Source organism: Centruroides sculpturatus, unplaced genomic scaffold, assembly GCF_000671375.1.
Source record: "Centruroides sculpturatus isolate CEXI.00-Female unplaced genomic scaffold, Cexi_2.0 scaffold1824, whole genome shotgun sequence".
In the NCBI taxonomy this organism is placed as follows: domain Eukaryota; kingdom Metazoa; phylum Arthropoda; class Arachnida; order Scorpiones; family Buthidae; genus Centruroides; species Centruroides sculpturatus.
The window spans coordinates 81647-100507 of NW_019386036.1; the positions used below are offsets into that span (position 1 = coordinate 81647).

General features: G+C 38.2%; 4 protein-coding genes across 4 annotated transcripts; all 4 read right to left on the bottom strand.

Annotated features, from left to right (window-relative positions):
* Positions 1-5001: 5001 nt before the first annotated feature.
* Positions 5002-6180, bottom strand: LOC111613252. Its single transcript, XM_023354599.1, has one exon. It carries the CDS (start codon positions 6161-6163, stop codon positions 5021-5023), a length of 1143 nt encoding a protein of 380 aa, XP_023210367.1. The 5' UTR covers positions 6164-6180; the 3' UTR covers positions 5002-5020.
* A 602-nt stretch (positions 6181-6782) lies between these two features.
* On the bottom strand, positions 6783-8043 carry LOC111613247. The gene has a single exon (XM_023354595.1). It carries the CDS (start codon positions 7464-7466, stop codon positions 6783-6785), a length of 684 nt encoding a protein of 227 aa, XP_023210363.1. The 5' UTR covers positions 7467-8043.
* A 2250-nt stretch (positions 8044-10293) lies between these two features.
* Positions 10294-11346, bottom strand: LOC111613248. The gene has a single exon (XM_023354596.1). The coding sequence runs from the start codon at positions 11344-11346 to the stop codon at positions 10294-10296; it is 1053 nt and encodes a 350-aa protein (XP_023210364.1).
* Positions 11347-13248: 1902 nt separating this feature from the next.
* LOC111613250 (general transcription factor II-I repeat domain-containing protein 2-like) lies at positions 13249-15750 on the bottom strand. Its single transcript, XM_023354598.1, has one exon. It carries the CDS (start codon positions 15202-15204, stop codon positions 13387-13389), a length of 1818 nt encoding a protein of 605 aa, XP_023210366.1. The 5' UTR covers positions 15205-15750; the 3' UTR covers positions 13249-13386.
* Between the last annotated feature and the right edge of the window lie 3111 nt (positions 15751-18861).

The following is an 18861-nucleotide window of genomic DNA, read 5'->3' on the forward strand; positions in this document are numbered from 1 at the left end:
TTTTCTTTCCTGAGTCTAGTCAGCTCAGAGGTCCACCAGGGGACAGGTTTGCATCTATTGATGTATTGTGGTATGTGATTCCTGCAGGCCACGTTAATGATGTTTATGTTGTAGTCGATTCGTCCACATGCCTCGTTGTAATCGTCATGCTCACAGTCAACAAGATTATTTATGAGGAACAGATGTAGATCGGTCAAGTTGGCATGTTTCAAACTGTATCTGGGGCGAGGATGTAGGTTGTAGGAGGTGACACCGATCCTGAAAGAGATGAAGGCGTGATCATCAATGGAGTTGTTCAAAATTTTCCATTCACTAATGAGGGGGAAAACAGTCCGCAGAGCACGCAGTGACATCGATCCAGCTTCTACCTTGTCTTGAAATAAAGGTGGGTGGGGAGAGAGGGTCATTAATCACAATCAGGCTATTTCGAGCAAGGAATTCCTCGAGGAGGCGTCCACGGTTGTCCAAGCGATCACCCCCCCAAGTAGGGAAGTGAGCGTTGGTGTCACCTGCCACAATGAAGTAAGCATTCTTGAAAGTGTTCATAATGTTCTGGATATTATCGAGAATGGTCTGAATGTCCAAATCTTTGGGGCAGTAATAGTTGATGACAATATATCTTTGGTCTTCGATGATCAGTTCAGAACAGCAAATATATTGGGTGCTTAGAGTACTATGAAGGGGAGAGAGATGGTTATTGACAGCAATTGAGACAGCCCAGGGCTAATCAGTGGTTCCACTGAGTGGAGTACAGTAGGTAGGAAGGCATGCTGGTCTGGTGTTAACACAATATGGCTCCTCACAGAGAACAAAATCATATTTTGAAATAAGAGTGGTGAGAATGGAAGTTGCAGCAATACTTCTTCCGGCATTAAACTGCAGGAAACTAAAGTTGTTACTGACTTGTTGTTCCATAGTCTGTTTGTTTTATTAGATTGGTCTTAATTCTTTGATAAATGTGACAGGAACCATCCCGAGCATTGTGTTCTGTATTGCCTGCTTTTTCTTGTTTGCAGTTGATGCAAGTCGGTTTTTGATCTTTATGTTTACATTCTCTGAAGGAATGCTCACCAGTACAATGGCTACAAGTAGCAGTAGTCTGGGTGCAGGTTTTGGTGGTATGACCATACCGACAACAGCGGTAACATTGGAGGACGGGACAGAAGTCCGCAACCCTGCATCTTGACCACTCCAGGTTTAATTTTCCTAGCATAAGAAGTTGTTTCCGTAGGAATGGTGTCACCTCAACTGCCCAATTCTGAAAGTCACCAGTCTTCCTTATTGTAGCAAATTTGATGGTGAAGACCACTCTGAGTTTCTTCTCAGTGTAGAATTCTTTGATAGCGTCGTTTTGGTTTAGGATGAGCGCCAGAAGTTCATCGCGGGTAATCTGTGCAGGCACAGAGTAAATGATGATGTGTGGGAGATGTTTCCCTGGGATCCTGACTGTAACCTCTGTAATGTTGTCTCTAATGTAGGATTTGAGTGTTGACATCCTCTTTCTTTTTCAGTTCGATTGTGAGGCCACTTCCCCCTATGTTCCGGATGCGTTCAATTCCAATGTTTAGATTGGATGGTTTAACTTTGCTGTATATGATTTTCCTTAAGTTGTTACAGCTTTTCTCCTCACTGTTGTGGTAGACCAGAAGAACCTCGTTGGAAAGTAAAGGGGTCTTAACGTGATTTGTAGAGTGTAACAATTTCCCAGATTGAAGGACGGAGCTGTAAGATGGCGCAATGCTGCCAGTGGGAGTGTTAACAGCACAACCATTCTCCATCTTTTCTTTGATACTTTTTTGTGTTTCAAGGATGTCTTTGATAGGACTGTCATCAATGAGTTGGTCAAGTTTCACAGAAATCTCATTGAGTTGCAACTGAGAGGAGTCATGGATCAGCTGGTTTGCTATGGAGTTTACATCATTGTTGATGCAATTATTGCTTTTGCTGACATCGTCTATTTTGGCAATGATTTCTTCCAGTTTTTGGTTTAACTCAGAGTGGTAGTCAGGTGGGCAGAATGTTTTTGGTGGCAGAAGCATGGGTATCGATGGTGTCATTCCAGAGATAAGAATTTCACTGCACTTGGTGATCGATTTTTTTTTTCCCACTGGAGTTGTTGGGGAAGGATGAGCACACAGTTCGTGTCCCTCCCGTGGGTCAGCATGTTGAGAGGATGGGGTGTTTACAGCGTGAGTTGAAGACACACACACAGAAGCAGTTTCACTGGAAGGTGAGGCAGTGTCCCTCTCGAGTGGGCAGTTTTCCAAAATGGTGGATTTAGCCAGGTCAATAATTTTTTGGATCTGGTCAGACAGGTACTTGGCATGTCCTCTTCTGTTGAAACGACCATTGAAGTTTTCTGCAAAGTACCCCTTAGCTTCGTCTGCAATTCTATATGCCTTATCGAGAAATACAGATAGTACACCAGATTCCTCAGAGGGCATGTTAACAGATGAGAGGCATGGACACATAACAGTAAGAAAACGTGTACAAAACAAGAACAGATGTGTATATGTATCGAGAGTGTACAGCCTCTTTGTCAATAGGACTCCAGACTGAGAGGAGGGAAAAACAGCAGTGTTGCCGTCTCCAAAATGTGGTAATGGTAAGGTAACTTAGTAATCCGCAGACAGTGTATGTCCTGCTTTGTTAACCATAGGCAATGCAGTCCCGTCTCCGAGAAAAGGAAAGATCTTGGTGATCGTTGAATGGTAAGTCCACAACATCGCTGCAATCACTGATAGGTCTCAGAGACCGTCCTTAATATCCCGGAAAAGGGCCACCAGAATCGCTGAAATCCGTGCGCCACACGGCTTAACCACGCCGAACGGCTGGGTCGACCACGTGGAGGTACTGAGTCCTATGTTTAACAGTACTTTTATAAGTCGATATTACTCAGCTATTACTTGAATTAATACCAAATTTGGACAGTGTGTGACCTACTTGCTGTACTTAGCAAAGCCATCAAAAGTTCGAGAAAGACACACACAGAGGCCCGATGGGGGCCAACAAAGTTCCAAATATATAAACGCTAATAACTCGAAAACTACTTCACCGATCAGTAAAATATTTCACTTACGTTTAGAGCTTGAAATGCCAAATTCAAAGATATATAGATGTACGTTATTGAAGCAAAACATAACCAAAAATGACGATCGATAGCGGAGCTTAAGTTGCACACTACATACCAGATTCGCGACTGATCGCGACCTCTGAGTCCAGTGATGGTGTTTTGGATTTTCTACATGTCTACTTAGCAAACGTTATATCCGGTCTACTAATAGAGGACAAATATAGGAGGCCACCTATTAGTTCTCTGTATGGCTTACCTTTAGCTTCCTTTGTATCAGCTATTTCATCCTTTGATTGTTCAATTGGGGTAAAGGTAGGGTTTGATTCATCCATATTGAACAAACTAATAAGTAGTTTTTCAATGTATTGGGACTTTCAGATAAAAATAGAACCGTCGGTGTGTTGTTCTATTTCCATTTCAAGATATCAGTTGACTTTTCCCCATGTTATCTCAAATTTTCTGTTTAATTCTTCCATTAATTCTTTCATTGTTTTAAGGTTGTCGCCAATCACTAATCCATCATCAACGTATAGGACAACTATTATTTCAGATTTCATACTCACAAATACACACAGATCTGATTCTGTAGATATAAACTTCTTAGATTTAAGGAATTCTGAAAATTTTTCATTCCATTTTCTGGGGGCTTGTTTCAAGCCATATAGACTTTTCTTTAGCAAGTATACTTTGTTTGCTTGACTAGACTTAATAAATCCTTCAGGCTGTGTTATGTAGATTACCTCCTCTAGGTCACCATGCAGAAAGGTGGTTTTTACATCGAATTGAAGTAGCTGTCGTTTTTGTTTTGCTGCAAAGGCCAGTAGAGATCTGATTGAATCATATTGCGCTGCAGGGGAGTAAGTCTCTGTGTAATCGATTCCTTGTTTTTGTTGAAATCCGCGCACTACTAAACGAGCTTTGTACTTCTCGACTGAACCATCTTTCCTGTATTTAGTGCAAAATACCCATTTGGTTGTTAGAGGTCTTTGACCTTCAGGGAGGTCTACTAAGATCCAAGTATTATTTTTGTTTAGGGCATTTATTTCCTCTTTCATTGCCTTCTTCCACTTTGGTTCAGTTAACACTTCTGAAGCAGATATCTGTTCACAGTTTGCGATCATTACATGATGATCGTACCTTGATGGCAGTTTAATTTCATTCTTACTTCTTAAGTTGTATATTTTGATTTCTGTTTGACTTTTTCTGTTTTCTTGTTCCGTTTCTTCACATGCTTCTTCTAAAGCTGATTCTGATTCTTCTTCTTCAGTATCACTTTTAACAAGGATTGAGTTTTCTTCGTTCAGATCTAGAGTTTTATTCTCTTCAGTTGATATTTTATCTGACTGTGAATTTTCAGTTTGTTTTTCATCGTTAAATTTCACATCGCGAACGATGTGGACATCATCATCTTTGGGAAAATAGATTCTAAAGTCTTTGGTGTTATATCCATAGCCCACAAACGAACCTTTTTGACTCTTAGCGTCCCATTTTAAACGCTTTTCCTTAGGTACATGGACATGTGCAGTTTCTCCAAACACATGTAATTTACTTATATCTATACTTTTTTTGTACCAAACTTCATATGGTGTTTTTCCTTCAACACTACTTCTTCCGGTTAGATTTATAACATGTACAGCTGTTTCTTCTACTTCTATGTCACGACTTGGTGCATTTATCGACACTTGGCAAATAATTTCATCATCCACTTTTAATTCATACAGATATGCGTTTCGGGCTTTCGCCCCTCTTCAGTCTGTTACATCGATAGGTTGTGACTTGTGTATACAGTATCAGTCAGGCACCTTCCGTACTTCCCACTCCCCTCCCCTCTTCTCTCAACTTGACGGCCTCCCCCGCATGCCTCGTAACTTGTAACGTGTCACTTCCCCGAGTGCTGCACACAGCCTCGCCTGCGACTGTATAAACATTCTATTTTAATAATTGTAGCTAGTTTTTATGAATGTCAATGCTTAGGTTCTTGTTAATATTATTTTTGTCTGTAGTAATTTCGTAGCTTTCCTTGAATTTTCTTTTGTACCAATTTTTTTCTGTGTGTACTATTATTGCATCATTCTTATCTATTTTGCAGTTGTGGGTCGTGCAATGTTCGTAAAAAACAGAGTTGATTCTACTATACTTCAGGTCTGCGATGTGTTCTTTTAATCTTGTTTCCAATTTTCGTTTTGTTTCTCCAATGTATACTTTTGGCAGTTCACATGTGCAAGGTATTTTATAGACGACTTCGGTAGTATTGTATTTGTCTGGTTGTTTATTTATGTCAGATTCAGTCTCCCGGATTCTTTTTTGCAAGTTGTTATAGGTTGAGGCTAGCTTTATATTTATTTTATCAAAACTTTTGTTTACCTGTTCAAAGAAGCCACGAATGTAGGGGAAGGGTATGTATCTTACTGTGTTTTTATCTCTGTTTTGTTTATTTTCCAGCCTTTTGTTGTTCATCTTTCTTTCCCAGTTATTTAGTATTCGTTTTGGGTAGCTGTTCAATAGGAATTTAGTTCGCAGTTCGTTGAGGTGTTTTTCTTTCTTTTGTAGTGAGCTTGTTCTGTTTTCGATCTTTTTATGCTCCATGATGAATATGTTTTCTTTTATGTACTGCGGAATGTTTGAATTGTAGTTTAACACTTTCCCGTTCTCGCAAGTTGTGACATAGAAGTAGAAGAAACAAGAAGAAGACACGGTTTCGACAAATAAATGTACAGCTGTGTTTACAGCTTCTGCCCAAAATGACTTGGATAATCCTTTTGCATGGATCATTGTTCTAGCTGCTTCAACAATTGTTCGCATTTCTCTTTCTATTCTACTGTTTTGTTGTGACGAGTATTTACAGGATAACTGATGAACAATTCCTTTTTCTTCTTTGGTTTCTTTGATTAAACGGTTAACTTCTTCTTTACCGTTGTCTGTCCTTATTATCTTGACTTTGTAGTTTAAGTTATTTTTAATGTATTTGATGCATTTTCGGATTTTGTCTTTGGCTTCATTCTTTCCTTTTAAGAAGTATACAGTTCTGAAGCGACTTAGATCATCTTTTACAAGCAGGAAATAGCGAGCTCCTACAGATTCTGTCTTCATAGGTCCACATAGATCGATGTGTAGTAATTCACCTGGTGCTTTTGCTCTTGAAGTACTTAACTTGAAGGGAATTCAATATTGTTTTCCTTTCATACAGGATTCACAATAGAAGTTAGGGTCATCTTCATACTCTATTCCACATTTTTTTAAAATTTCTCGAACTTGTTTAATGTTTTGATGAGCTAATCGTTCATGGAATTTTCTTATGTTTTCCTTCTTCCTGTGTGTTCCAACGAAAGCTGTGTTTTTCAGCTATTTTTTAAATTGCATATAGTATAGCTTTTCTTTCTTTGTTCTGATAGCAAATACTTTATTGTCTTGAACAAGTCTACAACCTCTTCTGTTGTAAATCATACTGAAGCCTCTATCTGATGCTGAGCTGATTGAGAATAGATTAAACTTCAGATTTGGAACGTACAGGACGTTATTGAGACTTGATAAAATGTTTGATTTGCCATTGTTGGCTAAAAGTTCAACTTTGCCTGATCCATAAGCTTTAAGATATGATCTGTCGCCAATCTTTATCAACTTTGGTTTATCAAATTCTGAATAATTAACAAACCATTCTTTCTTTGTGCACATGTGATCGCTGGCTCCACTGTCTGCAATCCAAGAGTTTTCACTTGGTGCTACCTCCGCCATATTCAAACCGATGAATGCTGCTTTCCTTCCTCTTTTCCTTTTCTTTTTGTAGCCTAGCTGGACACTGAGCTATGAAATGACCAATTTTATCACAAAAGTGGCATGGAAATCTCTTATTGCTTGACCTGGCTTTGGGATTGTAAGTTCTATGAGATGGAAGTGCAACATTGTCCAGTTTTTCTTTGTTGGAGTTATTCTCTGTAAGTCTACTCTCTTCAAGAAGCAGTCTGGATGTTAGATTGTGCAAAGCATGTTCTTTTTCAACGACAGATTCCCAGGCAGTTACAAAGTGTGCATATTCAGGTGGCAGGGAAGAAATTATTTTAGTCATAAGCATGGTTTCAGAGATCTCATCATCTTGCGCCTTCAATTTTGCTACAATGTTCTCTAAATCAGAGATATGCATTCCTAGTCCTTTGGCTTGAAATTCGTAGTCAAAGAATTCCTTTTGTAAAAGATACTTTCCGATAGATGATTTGGGTTCAAATAGACTAGTCAATTTCTTCCACATTTCAGATGCTGTTTTACAACTTATTAGATGGGACAAAACTCTGTCTTCTACAAGAGATACGATAACATCTTGCACTTTTTCGTCTAGTCTCAATCTTTCTTTGTCTGTCGGTGTTTCACGCAACACGTCTATCCATCCTTTGGACCGCATATGAACTTCTACTCTAAACTTTTACAAGTTCCAGTTTTCAGCACCCTTCAGTTTAGCAATAGTAAAGGTATTACTTACAGATTCCATTTTCAGTAAGACGACTTGATCAATGAAGTTCAGATGTTTAAGTCTTCGATTAAAAATTGACTTATCCTGACGTGGCCTGGGCCCATAACCTGATAAAGGACACTCCAAACTTGAAGACAAAGAGAGGTTTTATTTTACAGACTATACAACGTGAAAGCAGGAACAAGAATGAGGAACACGTGGCAGTGTTGCCAGTGTGCAAACTACATAATGCACCCTGGTGGTGGAACCCGGCATAACAAAAATTAAATATTTTTCTTTAACAATTACCCATAAGATTAGAGTACGTGTCGGGCACAGGTATTATTCTTTGTGCTCACCGTTTAGCTTTATATTAACCACCAATTTTCATTTCTGTAGATTTTGGACTTTGCGAAAAGATCTCACTACGAATTTCTCTTGGTTATTTCGACATCAATAAGAAAATCCTTAAATTATTCAGCTCCCAGTGGCCAAGCAGTCTTTGTTCCCTGAACACTGGGAGTTCGGTCGTGGCCTTGTGGGTTCGCACCTTGCTCAGACAGGCTGGCCACGTGGAGTTTTCTGGGTTTTCTCCATGTCTGTAACGCCTAAATAGGGACCAGTTTCCCTTAAAAAGATATCCCGGAAGGCATTTCCGCCTAGACATATCGCCCAAGTGTTGTGTTGCCATAACTAAACAAACAAACAACTTAAATTATTCTCTCAATATATTGTAATAATGTATGAATTTCGAAGAACTTTCTATAAATATATTAATTTCCATTTGATTTTTAGATGGCAAGTACACTACTTTAATGAACCAGCAACTTGTAAGAAGAGTCTGGAAAACATGGAATGCAATGTCAACAGTGACAGAAAATAGCCAACAACAGTTTAAAATAAGTTTATTTTTAATTTTATGAGCCAATAATCTGCATGCTTACCTCTAATTGTTTTACAATGGTACGGGATGTCATTCCCAAAATATATATGGCCGGGCACACCATACAGTATTATGTGTATATATACTGTATATAAAAATGTTAAATTTGCTTCCATCATTTTTATGCCACAACTTTCAAAAAGTTTTGTTTACTTTAATGTTTTTGCTGAGCTTTACTTTTTGAACCTGTCTAACACGGATCACTTTTTAAATATTAATAGCAGACAGATATTAATTAGTTGTCGAGCATCTGCTCTTTTGGGAGGAGGGCAACGACTAATTTTGGTCATATTAACTTTAACATCCTTCAGCAACAGTACCTTCTTCCTATCAGAATAGCGGTAAGATGACATTTGAATAGGAGAATTACATAATAGCTTACTAAAATTTGTCGCAGAAAAAATTGTGCCTAACCCAGAACTACTGTCAAGTGCATACAGAATAAAACCATTCATAAAGGACTAACGAGCATTTTAATAGTTTCGACATAAATAAAAGACATTTATTCTTATTTTCTAGTATGTATTGATTTGCAATGTTGAGAAACATTAAACACCTTGAAATAATGACAAACTTGTCATTCCCAGTCGATGTCCATCATTAAGAGGTTATATTCTATGTCACAAAACTTTTACAGGGATGAAATTAAAAAGCTTTCGATGGTTTATGAGCTTAAATTACATCTAATACCTTTTAGAGTATAAAAATATCAGTTTAATGAAGACTTTTTAAAATTATACACATATTCTATTACTTTTAGAGTAAAATTTCACGAATTTTATTGAAATTAACACAAATTAGAGTTCAATTAGCAATTGCTGTTAGAGGTAATCAATGGTAAAAATTAAGAATGCATTGATAAGCAAAATGTCCGATAACTGATTAATCAGTCACGCGTTATCGGCCAATACTGATTAATCAGTTGATTAGTGTTAATAATTTATTGTGTTAATAGTTAATTATGATTATTATTGCACAAAATTATTTGTTCTTAACCCTGCGTTAGTGCACTGAATTTTTTTTCGGCATCAATGCAGTGGGGTGTTTGTCCACCCTGACATTTTTTTGGGGTCCATTGTAAGATATGCACGTGGTGATTACACTTCGTGGTAGAAGTTGAGAAAACAATACGCATAAAATTCCCTTTTCACCAGTGTTTATTTTCCTCGAGTTTACAGGATTCTTGTTTTATTTTTTTAGATTCTGACGCTCCTTATATTAAAGATTTTTTTTACAATTTTCGAAGGTTAAGTTTTTCTCTCGTAACAAAATATTTTACCGCGGTACAAAATAAAAAATGAAACTATGACTAATGCTTAAAAACTATTTATACTAAAAAAGAAAGGGAGGAGGAAAAGATAGACAATAGGATAGATAGGGTACCCAGTGCCGATGATCTTGGACTGCTGGTGGTGGTGGCCTAATGGTGAAATCTTGCAGACAGTAAGTCGAAAAAATGACTCAGGCTTTCTAAACAATCTTTTGGAGATTCTTATACCGATGTATGTGTTCTGACTCCTTCCGATCGCTAACTTCTAGTCTCCCTTTGTCCTACCGTTGCTGCCGAAACAACCGGGAGGTCTTCTTTGCACGTCTTAGTTTTACAACGTCCGAGCCAGAAAGTGAGTTTGAAGTTCCCCTTTTTGCCCTCAGGCTACCGCCTCTTCTTTGTTCTTGAAAGTAGGTCACCACCATCTTATCAGGAAAGGATTAGGGAAGAATTTTCTAGAAAGTTATAGACAAAGGAAGAAAGAAAAAGAAAGGAAACGAAGAAAATACAAATAAAAATATATACATAAAATAAGGCATACAGCCACATACGCCCCCCACAAAAGGTTAATTACCGTAATGTAACTTACGGTAATCTACTCTGCGACCTCGTAGGTCGTACCGCCGTTGTGGTGACTGGCTGGGCCTCATTTCAGGATACCTATCCTCTTCGAGTCTTTCAAGTTCGTTCTGTTGATCTTGGGGCTCAGATGGAGGGTGATTTGTCCGGTAGTTTGTTCCACGAGTCCAGTGCCTTATATATCCACAAATATCTTCATCGTTCGAATCGTTAATCGGTTCCTCTTCTTCTGGTTTCATGAGGTGTCTGTTACGCTCTCTTTTTTTCGCGTCTTTATACATCGGAAAATAACATTGTTTTAATCGATCTACATGTACAATAAATTTGTTATTCTTACGATTATCACCAATTTCCACAGTGACGGGGCCTAGTTTACGTGTGATCCGATAGGGTCCTAGATACTTTGCCGAGAACTTTCCAGAGTTCTTAATTTTACCCTTATGAAGTAACCACACCCGTTGCCCCTCCCTCCAATTGTTCATTTCCCTATTACGGTTGATACGTTTTCGATTATTAAAATTCCATTGCCTCCCCAGTTTGTAAGCAGCTTCCCGAACTGCCCTTAATCTATCTCTCAATTCCATTCCGTGGGGTTTTTCCAAGCTGATATTCTGCGGTTCTGCTGGGAACGCGATAGGGAAGCGAGGGTCGAAGCCGTATAATAAAAAGGCTGGGGATTCGTTAGTTGATGCATGGGTAGCGTTGTTATATGCAAATAGTGCTGGTGATATAAAAGAGTCCCAATTCCTATTATTTCCCTCTGAAATGCGAGCTATAGTACCGCAGAGTGTTTTATTAAAACGCTCACAGATGGAATTAGAACATGGTCGATACGCAGTTGTGATGTTATGCTTTATTTGCAGACTACTGCAAGCGTCTTGAAATAATTTAGATGTGAAATTACTACCCCGGTCGGAAATGACCATATCAGGACAACCATATCTGCATACTATATTATTAAATATAGCATCAGCTACAACTTGAGCTGATTGATCCTTAATAGGGACTGCTTCGGCAAAACGGGTGTAGATGTCAATCATTGTGAAAATGTAACGGTTTCCTTCCGGAGATATTTGGAGAGGGCCTATAATGTCAATTGCGATTTTCTGGAAGGGAAACTAGGCCACCTCCATCTCCTGGAATGGAGCACAACCCTGATGGAGGTTATGCTTTTGACAAGTCTGGCAACAACGAACGATCCGCTTGACGTGTGCCCTAAGGTTCCTAATATAGTAGTAACGGTCAATTAAATAATAAGTCTTCTCGAAACCAAGATGGCCTGATAAGGGGGAACAATGGAATGCCCTGATTACCTCATCTATCATTCCTTTTCCTACGCAAACTCGCCTCCACTGGCGGAGTCCAAAGCGGCCCGGTTTTATGTGTATTAAGACGCCACCCTCTAGTACGAATTCGGGTTGGATGCCATCGTTCGCAGTTGGTGGGCCAGGCTTCTGGGGAATGCGGTTTATCTTTATTTTAAGAAGGAATTCATCTTCATCCTGTGACTTAACTATCCTTTCCCACAGATTGGAACGAATGGAATTAACGTTACATTCCCGCAAATTTTTTTCGGACCCAGATGGCTCGGGGCGAGATAACGCGTCAGCAATCAAGTTCATCTTTCCTTCGATATGATTAATGTTAAAATCATAATCCGCTAATTCCATAGACCACCTCATTAAGCCTTTATTATGATTTTTCATGTCCCCTATGAATACAAGAGGCCTATGGTCAGAGTGGACCTCTACCTTGTGTCCCAAAATGATAGGTTTGAAATGGCAGAAAGATAATATGATTGCTAAGCATTCCTTCTCAATTGTAGAATAGTTTATTTCCGAGCCACTAAATTTTTTTACTAAAATAGCCTACAGGAAAAAATGAGTCATTTTCTATCTGTCCTAGAACGGAACCTGCACAATCGTTCGAAGCGTCAGTGAATAAATGGAACGGGGACGAAAAATCGGGGTGTTTTAATAGGGGGGGTTTTGTTAACAACATTTTAAATCTTTCAAAACTTATCTGGCAATTATTATCCCAATTGAATTTACTTTTCTTCTTTGTCAAATTCGTCAACGGTAATGCAATGTCCGATAAATTAGGAATAAAATTCCTAAAGAAGCCAACCATTCCTAAGAAACTGCGCACGCCTTTGATATTACTAGGGGGTTTGATTTCACGAATCGCGCGCACATTATCTGGGTCTGGGAGTACTCCCTCACGGCTGATGATATGTCCCAGGTATCGCACTTCTTTGACCACCAACTTGCTTTTCTTTGGGTGTAATTTAAGATTGGCTCCGTAGAGAATTTTGATGACCCTATCGAGTAGCGTTATATGTTCCTCAAAGGACCTAGAGAAGAGGACTATGTCATCTTGGAATACATAGCAGTTGATTCCAATGAATGGTGCCAGGAGGTTAGACATTACACCCTGAAAGAAACGGCCACTGTTCTTCGCTCCTTGGGGTAGGCGGCACATCTGATATTTTCCCCAAGGAGTCGAGAAGGCGTATACATGACGTACAGATGGGTCTAGGTCTATCTGAAAATAACCAGATTTTAGATCCAAAACGGAAAAGTATTTACTGCCTTGGAACCCACTCATAATTTCATCTACGCGGGCCAGGGGGAACTCTTGTGATGCGGTTACTTCATTAATGCGCCTGAGGTCTAAGGTCATTCGTATTTCGTCAGCGGTCTTTTCCACTATGTGAATGGGAGAGTTCCATTCAGATGAACTCTCCTCGATAATGCCAGCTTTTAGGTATGATTCAATTAAGGCCTTCAACCTTTTTAAGTAACATTCGGGGATTCGATATTGGCGGGTATTTATCGGACGGGTAGAAGTAATTACGGGTTTATGGGATGGCCCTATCATTCCTTTCAGCTCTTCGATTGTATTAGCGAAACACCGTGGGTACTTTCTAAAGATACCATAGACCATGGTTGCACAGACTTATGAAGACTAGGGGCCACTCGGGCAAATCATGAACTGATGGCGGGCCGGCCGCCAGAAGTATAGGTAATTAAAGACAATAAAGAATTGATAATAATTTATTAAAATTCAAAAAGAATTTATTAATTTGAAGCGTGGCACTGCATAGTGCTTACAATCTTTTTTATATTTGGCTCAAATTTACTTGTAGCAACACGTAAAACTGCTTCCAAACTTTCATTTGCAAGGCGGTTTCGATTTTTTGTTTTATTATTATTTAGTATTGAAAAAGTTTGTTCACATATATAGGTAGAACCAAATAAGCTGGCACATTTCAGAGCGTTTATGCGCAACTTTTCGTACATATTTTTATCAATGCAGCGGTAAAAGTTCAGCAAGTCTCCTTCGTTGAATTTGTTGCGTAAATCTTGATCGTTTTGAATGTCGATAATTTCTAACTGCATTGACTCTGGCGCATTTTCAACTGAAATCGTGAAAGGATTGCTGAATATGTCCAACAGAGGTTTCACTTTTTTAAAATCCGAAAATCTGTCTTGAAAAGATTGAATCAAAATATCTAGCTTTTCTACATAACTGAAATTAATCGCAGTTTTGTTGAATTTTTCAGCCATTTTCTTATAATTCGGAAAATGATTGTAATTTCCAGAATTCAATTGTGATCTGAAAAGTGTCAGCTTGCATTGAAAGGATGATACATGAGCGTAGAGCTGGGATATCAGTTGATTTTTGCCTTGAAGCCGTGTGTTCAAGACATTCAAATGATTTGTAATGTCAACTAAAAAAGCCAAATCACACAACCAATCAGGATTTTTAAGTTCCGGGACATCCCTTTGCTTTTCCGCCAGAAATATTCCAATTTCTTCTATTAAATTTAGAAATCGTTCCAGTGTCAATCCACGGCTTAGCCACCTTACTTCTGTATAATACAGTAAATCTCCGTATTCGCTTTCGATGTCATCAAGGAATTGTTTGAATTGTCTGTGATTGAGTCCTCGTGATTTTATGAAATTTACAGTCGAAACTACCACTTTCATGACATTTTGAAATTCAATTTTTTTAGAACAGAGGGTTTCTTGGTGTATAATGCAGTGAAACTGCATGAGATCTTCAGCGTTTATGTTTTTTCCTTGCAGATGCTTTTTCAGCAAAGTAACTAGCCCGGAATTGACACCAATCATCGAAGGAGCACCGTCAGTCGCAACTCCCGATAATTTTGATAAGTCCAAATCAGTTTTTGAACACTCATCCAAAAGTACATTGAGTATATCAACTCCTTTGGTTTGACCTTTCAATGAACACATTCCGAATAACTCTTCTAAGACTTCAAAATCTTGAGTAACACCTCGTATGAATATGAGAAGTTGAGCTGTGGAACTAATATCAGTGGATTCGTCGAGTGCTAATGAAAAAAATTCAATGATCTTAGTTTTTTCAATTAATTGTTCCGCAATATTACCTGACAAAGACATAATTCGTCTTTGGATAGTCATACGATTCAGTTGAATTTTCTCAAACTTTTTTGCTGCTTCTGGACACATTTTCTTAGCGGCAATTTCTATGCATTCTTTTACAAAATCGCCATCATTGAAGGGGCGACTTCGCTTTGCTATCATTCGAGAAATTTCATAACTAACTTCTGTAGCTGTTTCTGAATCTTGAATGGGTTTTGTAAACATAGCTTGCTGACCAATAATCTCCCGTTTTAAAGACAACATTTTTTGCTTTCTTAATTCGCCTGTAAACTTGGTAAAAGAAGGATGCTGCGTTTCATAATGCCTTTTTACATTATATTCCTTTGCAATCGCAACAGAATTCTTGCAAATTAAACAAACGACTTTGTTATGCGACCATACAAAAAAGTATTTCTCAGTCCAAATTTCTTGAAACTGCCGATTTTCATCTTTAACCTTACGTTTTTTACTAGGTCCTGGCTTCTCCATGTTGCGTTCTAATCCTGGCTAGGATTAACACAGCACCTAAAAACAATTACAGTACCTACTTAAATTACCCATTCTTTTTTAAATTATCAAAAATAATTGATTAAATTCCTCAGAAATTTTAAGATTTTTATACAGATTTTATATCTGAAATAATGACGTAATTATTACAGTTAGAGAAATTCTGATAAAAATAGTAATTTCTTTGTTTTATTTTAATATTTGGCCAACATTAAAGCTAAATTTGATTAAAATTGATTAAATAGGTAGGGAAACACTTATTAATAACAGAGTTTTACTTACGATTTCACAACACAATTATACACGGCACTTGACGGGTTAACAGGAAATCTACGTTGAATGTGGATCAAAATATATGACACCGGCTAGTCGAGTTAAAATCTACACTAGAACTATTGCCTCCCCAAAACACTATTAAACTGCACTTATTCTCCTACGCTTCGTGTATCTACTCGTACCTACGCGAGCAATCGGGAATTCGGGACTATTGCTATCTCGCTTGCTCACACCGCGCTAGAAAATTCTTGATTTCTCTACTATTTTGAACTTTATATAAAGTTTTTAGATTTTTTTGGTTTTATTCTGGAATAGAATTAAATATTCTTCGAATGTACGAGAGTATTATTTTTTGCTGTCGGCGGGCCACCAGTATTCGACCGGCGGGCCGCGGTCTGTGCATCCATGCCATAGACCTTCTCCCTTTCGACAGAATCTAAATTATCAAGTCCTTGGATCTCGACAGGTACATCAGCGAGACAATTGACGGGTAAGACTTGATTCCTATCAGGATTGTGCATATTACCACTCACTGATTTCCTTATCTCGTCCAATATCTCGGGGATACTATTAATTACATCCATCCCCAAGATACCCTCATACTCAACGTGTTCAGGGAAGGACATACATGCAATGGTAGCGGAATGTGCATGATTGCTATAATTTATTGTGACCTGCAACACTCTTTCACATTCAGTCACTATTCCATTAATTCCCCGGATGCCCATTTTTTCCTCTTCCAAGATAGCTTTTCGGACATAGGCGCTTGGTATCCGTCTTAAAGTTAGTGAATTTAATAGAGACATCTCCGCCCCAGTATCTATTAGGAACGTCATATCTAGATCGTTTATTGTACTCTTAATGAGAGGAAGGCCTTTATTTGATTGGAAGACTTGCTTAGCCAGGTTTATCTTAACACTAGGGGTGCAATACTGGCTATCATTCCGCCCCTCTATAAGTTTAAATTAGGCCTGCCTCGTGTCGGACAACCGCGAGCAAAATGACCGATATTACCGCATATAAAGCATTTCTTGTTTGTGACCCTATTCTCCCTCTCCTGACTACCTACGAGTTTGCTGACTGCTTCTGTTAGGGCTTCGATCTTTTTTTCCAACCTATTGACCTTTTCCCCGCAGTCACCCCTGGGGGCCAGAGTGTTATCGCGCTCACTACTATTCTCTTCTATCGCTGTATTAATTCCTTTTCGCTCGTTTTTGCTACTACACTCAATCTCAATATTCTCCTCAATTTCAGCAAGCTCAAACGCTTCCTCCAGGGATTTCGGGGATCGCCTCAATACATTATTCTTTATCCTTCCACTTAAACCTAGTATAAATCTTTCCAATATTATATCATCACGCAAGGCTTCGATTTTACTGTGATCTTTTAATGCTCTGGATAGTAAAGTCCTAGTACGTACTGAATAATCCGCCACGGATTCATTGACCCCTTGCCTTAAATTTAGGAGTTGATCGATAATCTTCTGGTCCCCGGCCCTTCTTTTATCGTAACATTTAATTAAATCCCGCTTAATATCCTCGTAAGATGATGGGTATTGTTCTAAAAGACAAAAAAACGTAGCCAAAGGGTCCCCTTTTAACCTAGCTTGGAGGACTGCTATTTTTACCACATCCTTCCAACCCGCTAGATTGGCAATGTTCTCTACAGTATAGAAAAACTGCCTCACGTTAACCGAGTCACTCTGTGAATTAGAAAACATAGGGATCATTCCAAGAGGTCCCGTTAGTACAAATGGAGGGTTACCATTGGCCCCGTCATTATGGATGGTACTTCCGACCTGGCTACTCGTGGCCATAATAATATAATTATTCACGACCAATACTTGAATATAGACAATAACAATTTAGTATTTGTTTACAATAAGAGTTCTTGCCGATTCTATACTGATAAGGAGCTTTAGTCGGAATCCTGTCACGGACGCCAATGTAAGATATGCACGTGGTGATTACACTTCGTGGTAGAAGTTGAGAAAACAATACGCATAAAATTCCCTTTTCACCAGTGTTTATTTTCCTCGAGTTTACAGGATTCTTTTTTTATTTTTTTAGATTCCGACGCTCCTTATATTAAAGATTTTTTTTACAATTTTCGAAGGTTAAGTTTTTCTCTCGTAACAAAATATTTTACCGCGGTACAAAATAAAAAATGAAACTATGACTAATGCTTAAAAACTATTTATACTAAAAAAGAAAGGGAGGAGGAAAAGATAGACAATAGGATAGATAGGGTACCCAGTGCCGATGATCTTGGACTGCTGGTGGTGGTGGCCTAATGGTGAAATCTTGCATACAGTAAGTCGAAAAAATGACTCAGGCTTTCTAAACAATCTTTTGGAGATTCTTATACCGATGTATGTGTTCTGACTCCTTCCGATCGCTAACTTCTAGTCTCCCTTTGTCCTACCGTTGCTGCCGAAACAACCGGGAGGTCTTCTTTGCACGTCTTAGTTTTACAACGTCCGAGCCAGAAAGTGAGTTTGAAGTTCCCCTTTTTGCCCTCAGGCTACCGCCTCTTCTTTGTTCTTGAAAGTAGGTCACCACCATCTTATCAGGAAAGGATTAGGGAAGAATTTTCTAGAAAGTTATAGACAAAGGAAGAAAGAAAAAGAAAGGAAACGAAGAAAATACAAATAAAAATATATACATAAAATAAGGCATACGGCCACACCATAAACCATGTAAGTAAAAATTCATAAAGATTTACTCATTTATTTGGTAAAGGCATGTGTCATTATACATATGATTATATTCAGGTATGATTACATATTATATTAGTACATAAATCCACGAAAATAAAAAACAACATTTATCAAAACTCATTACATTAGATCTTATTATTAAACCAATAGTAAAAATCTAAATTGTTTTTTAAGCATTTTTGTCACTCTGATTCAATAGCTGACATTGTACTTTGGCACTCAGTGCAAATGACAAGCAACTTGCTATGTTTGGTATTTTCTCAATGTGTTTATGAAAGTCAGCCATTTTGAATTAAAATAAACTTAAATTATTTTTATTCACATTGATTATTATATCTATATTATAAATAATAAATGTGGTCACATTATAGTTATTTTTAAAATAAAAAAAACTAAATAAATATTTGTAAAATTTAAAAAAAACGTAATTAATACTGTGGGGTGTTTGGACACCCTACTGAAAACTGTTGTTTTTCTCTTACTGGAATTTCTGCAGCATCGTAGTAATTTCTGAGCATGCTCTATACGTAAAATCATGAAGCTACTGAAGAGGACACAAATATTTCTTGCGAAATCTATGAATAGTGCAACTTTTAAAACGTTGGGGGTGGCGAAACACCCCACTGCACTAGCCCAGGGTTAAG

What these genes read in the sequence shown, in the direction of transcription:
- LOC111613252 (XM_023354599.1), bottom strand. Translation starts at nt 6,163, where the DNA reads ATGAAGACAGAATCTGTAGGAGCTCGCTATTTCCTGCTTGTAAAAGAT.
- LOC111613247 (XM_023354595.1), bottom strand. Translation starts at nt 7,466, where the DNA reads ATGCGGTCCAAAGGATGGATAGACGTGTTGCGTGAAACACCGACAGAC.
- LOC111613248 (XM_023354596.1), bottom strand. Translation starts at nt 11,346, where the DNA reads ATGATTGACATCTACACCCGTTTTGCCGAAGCAGTCCCTATTAAGGAT.
- LOC111613250 (XM_023354598.1), bottom strand. Translation starts at nt 15,204, where the DNA reads ATGGAGAAGCCAGGACCTAGTAAAAAACGTAAGGTTAAAGATGAAAAT.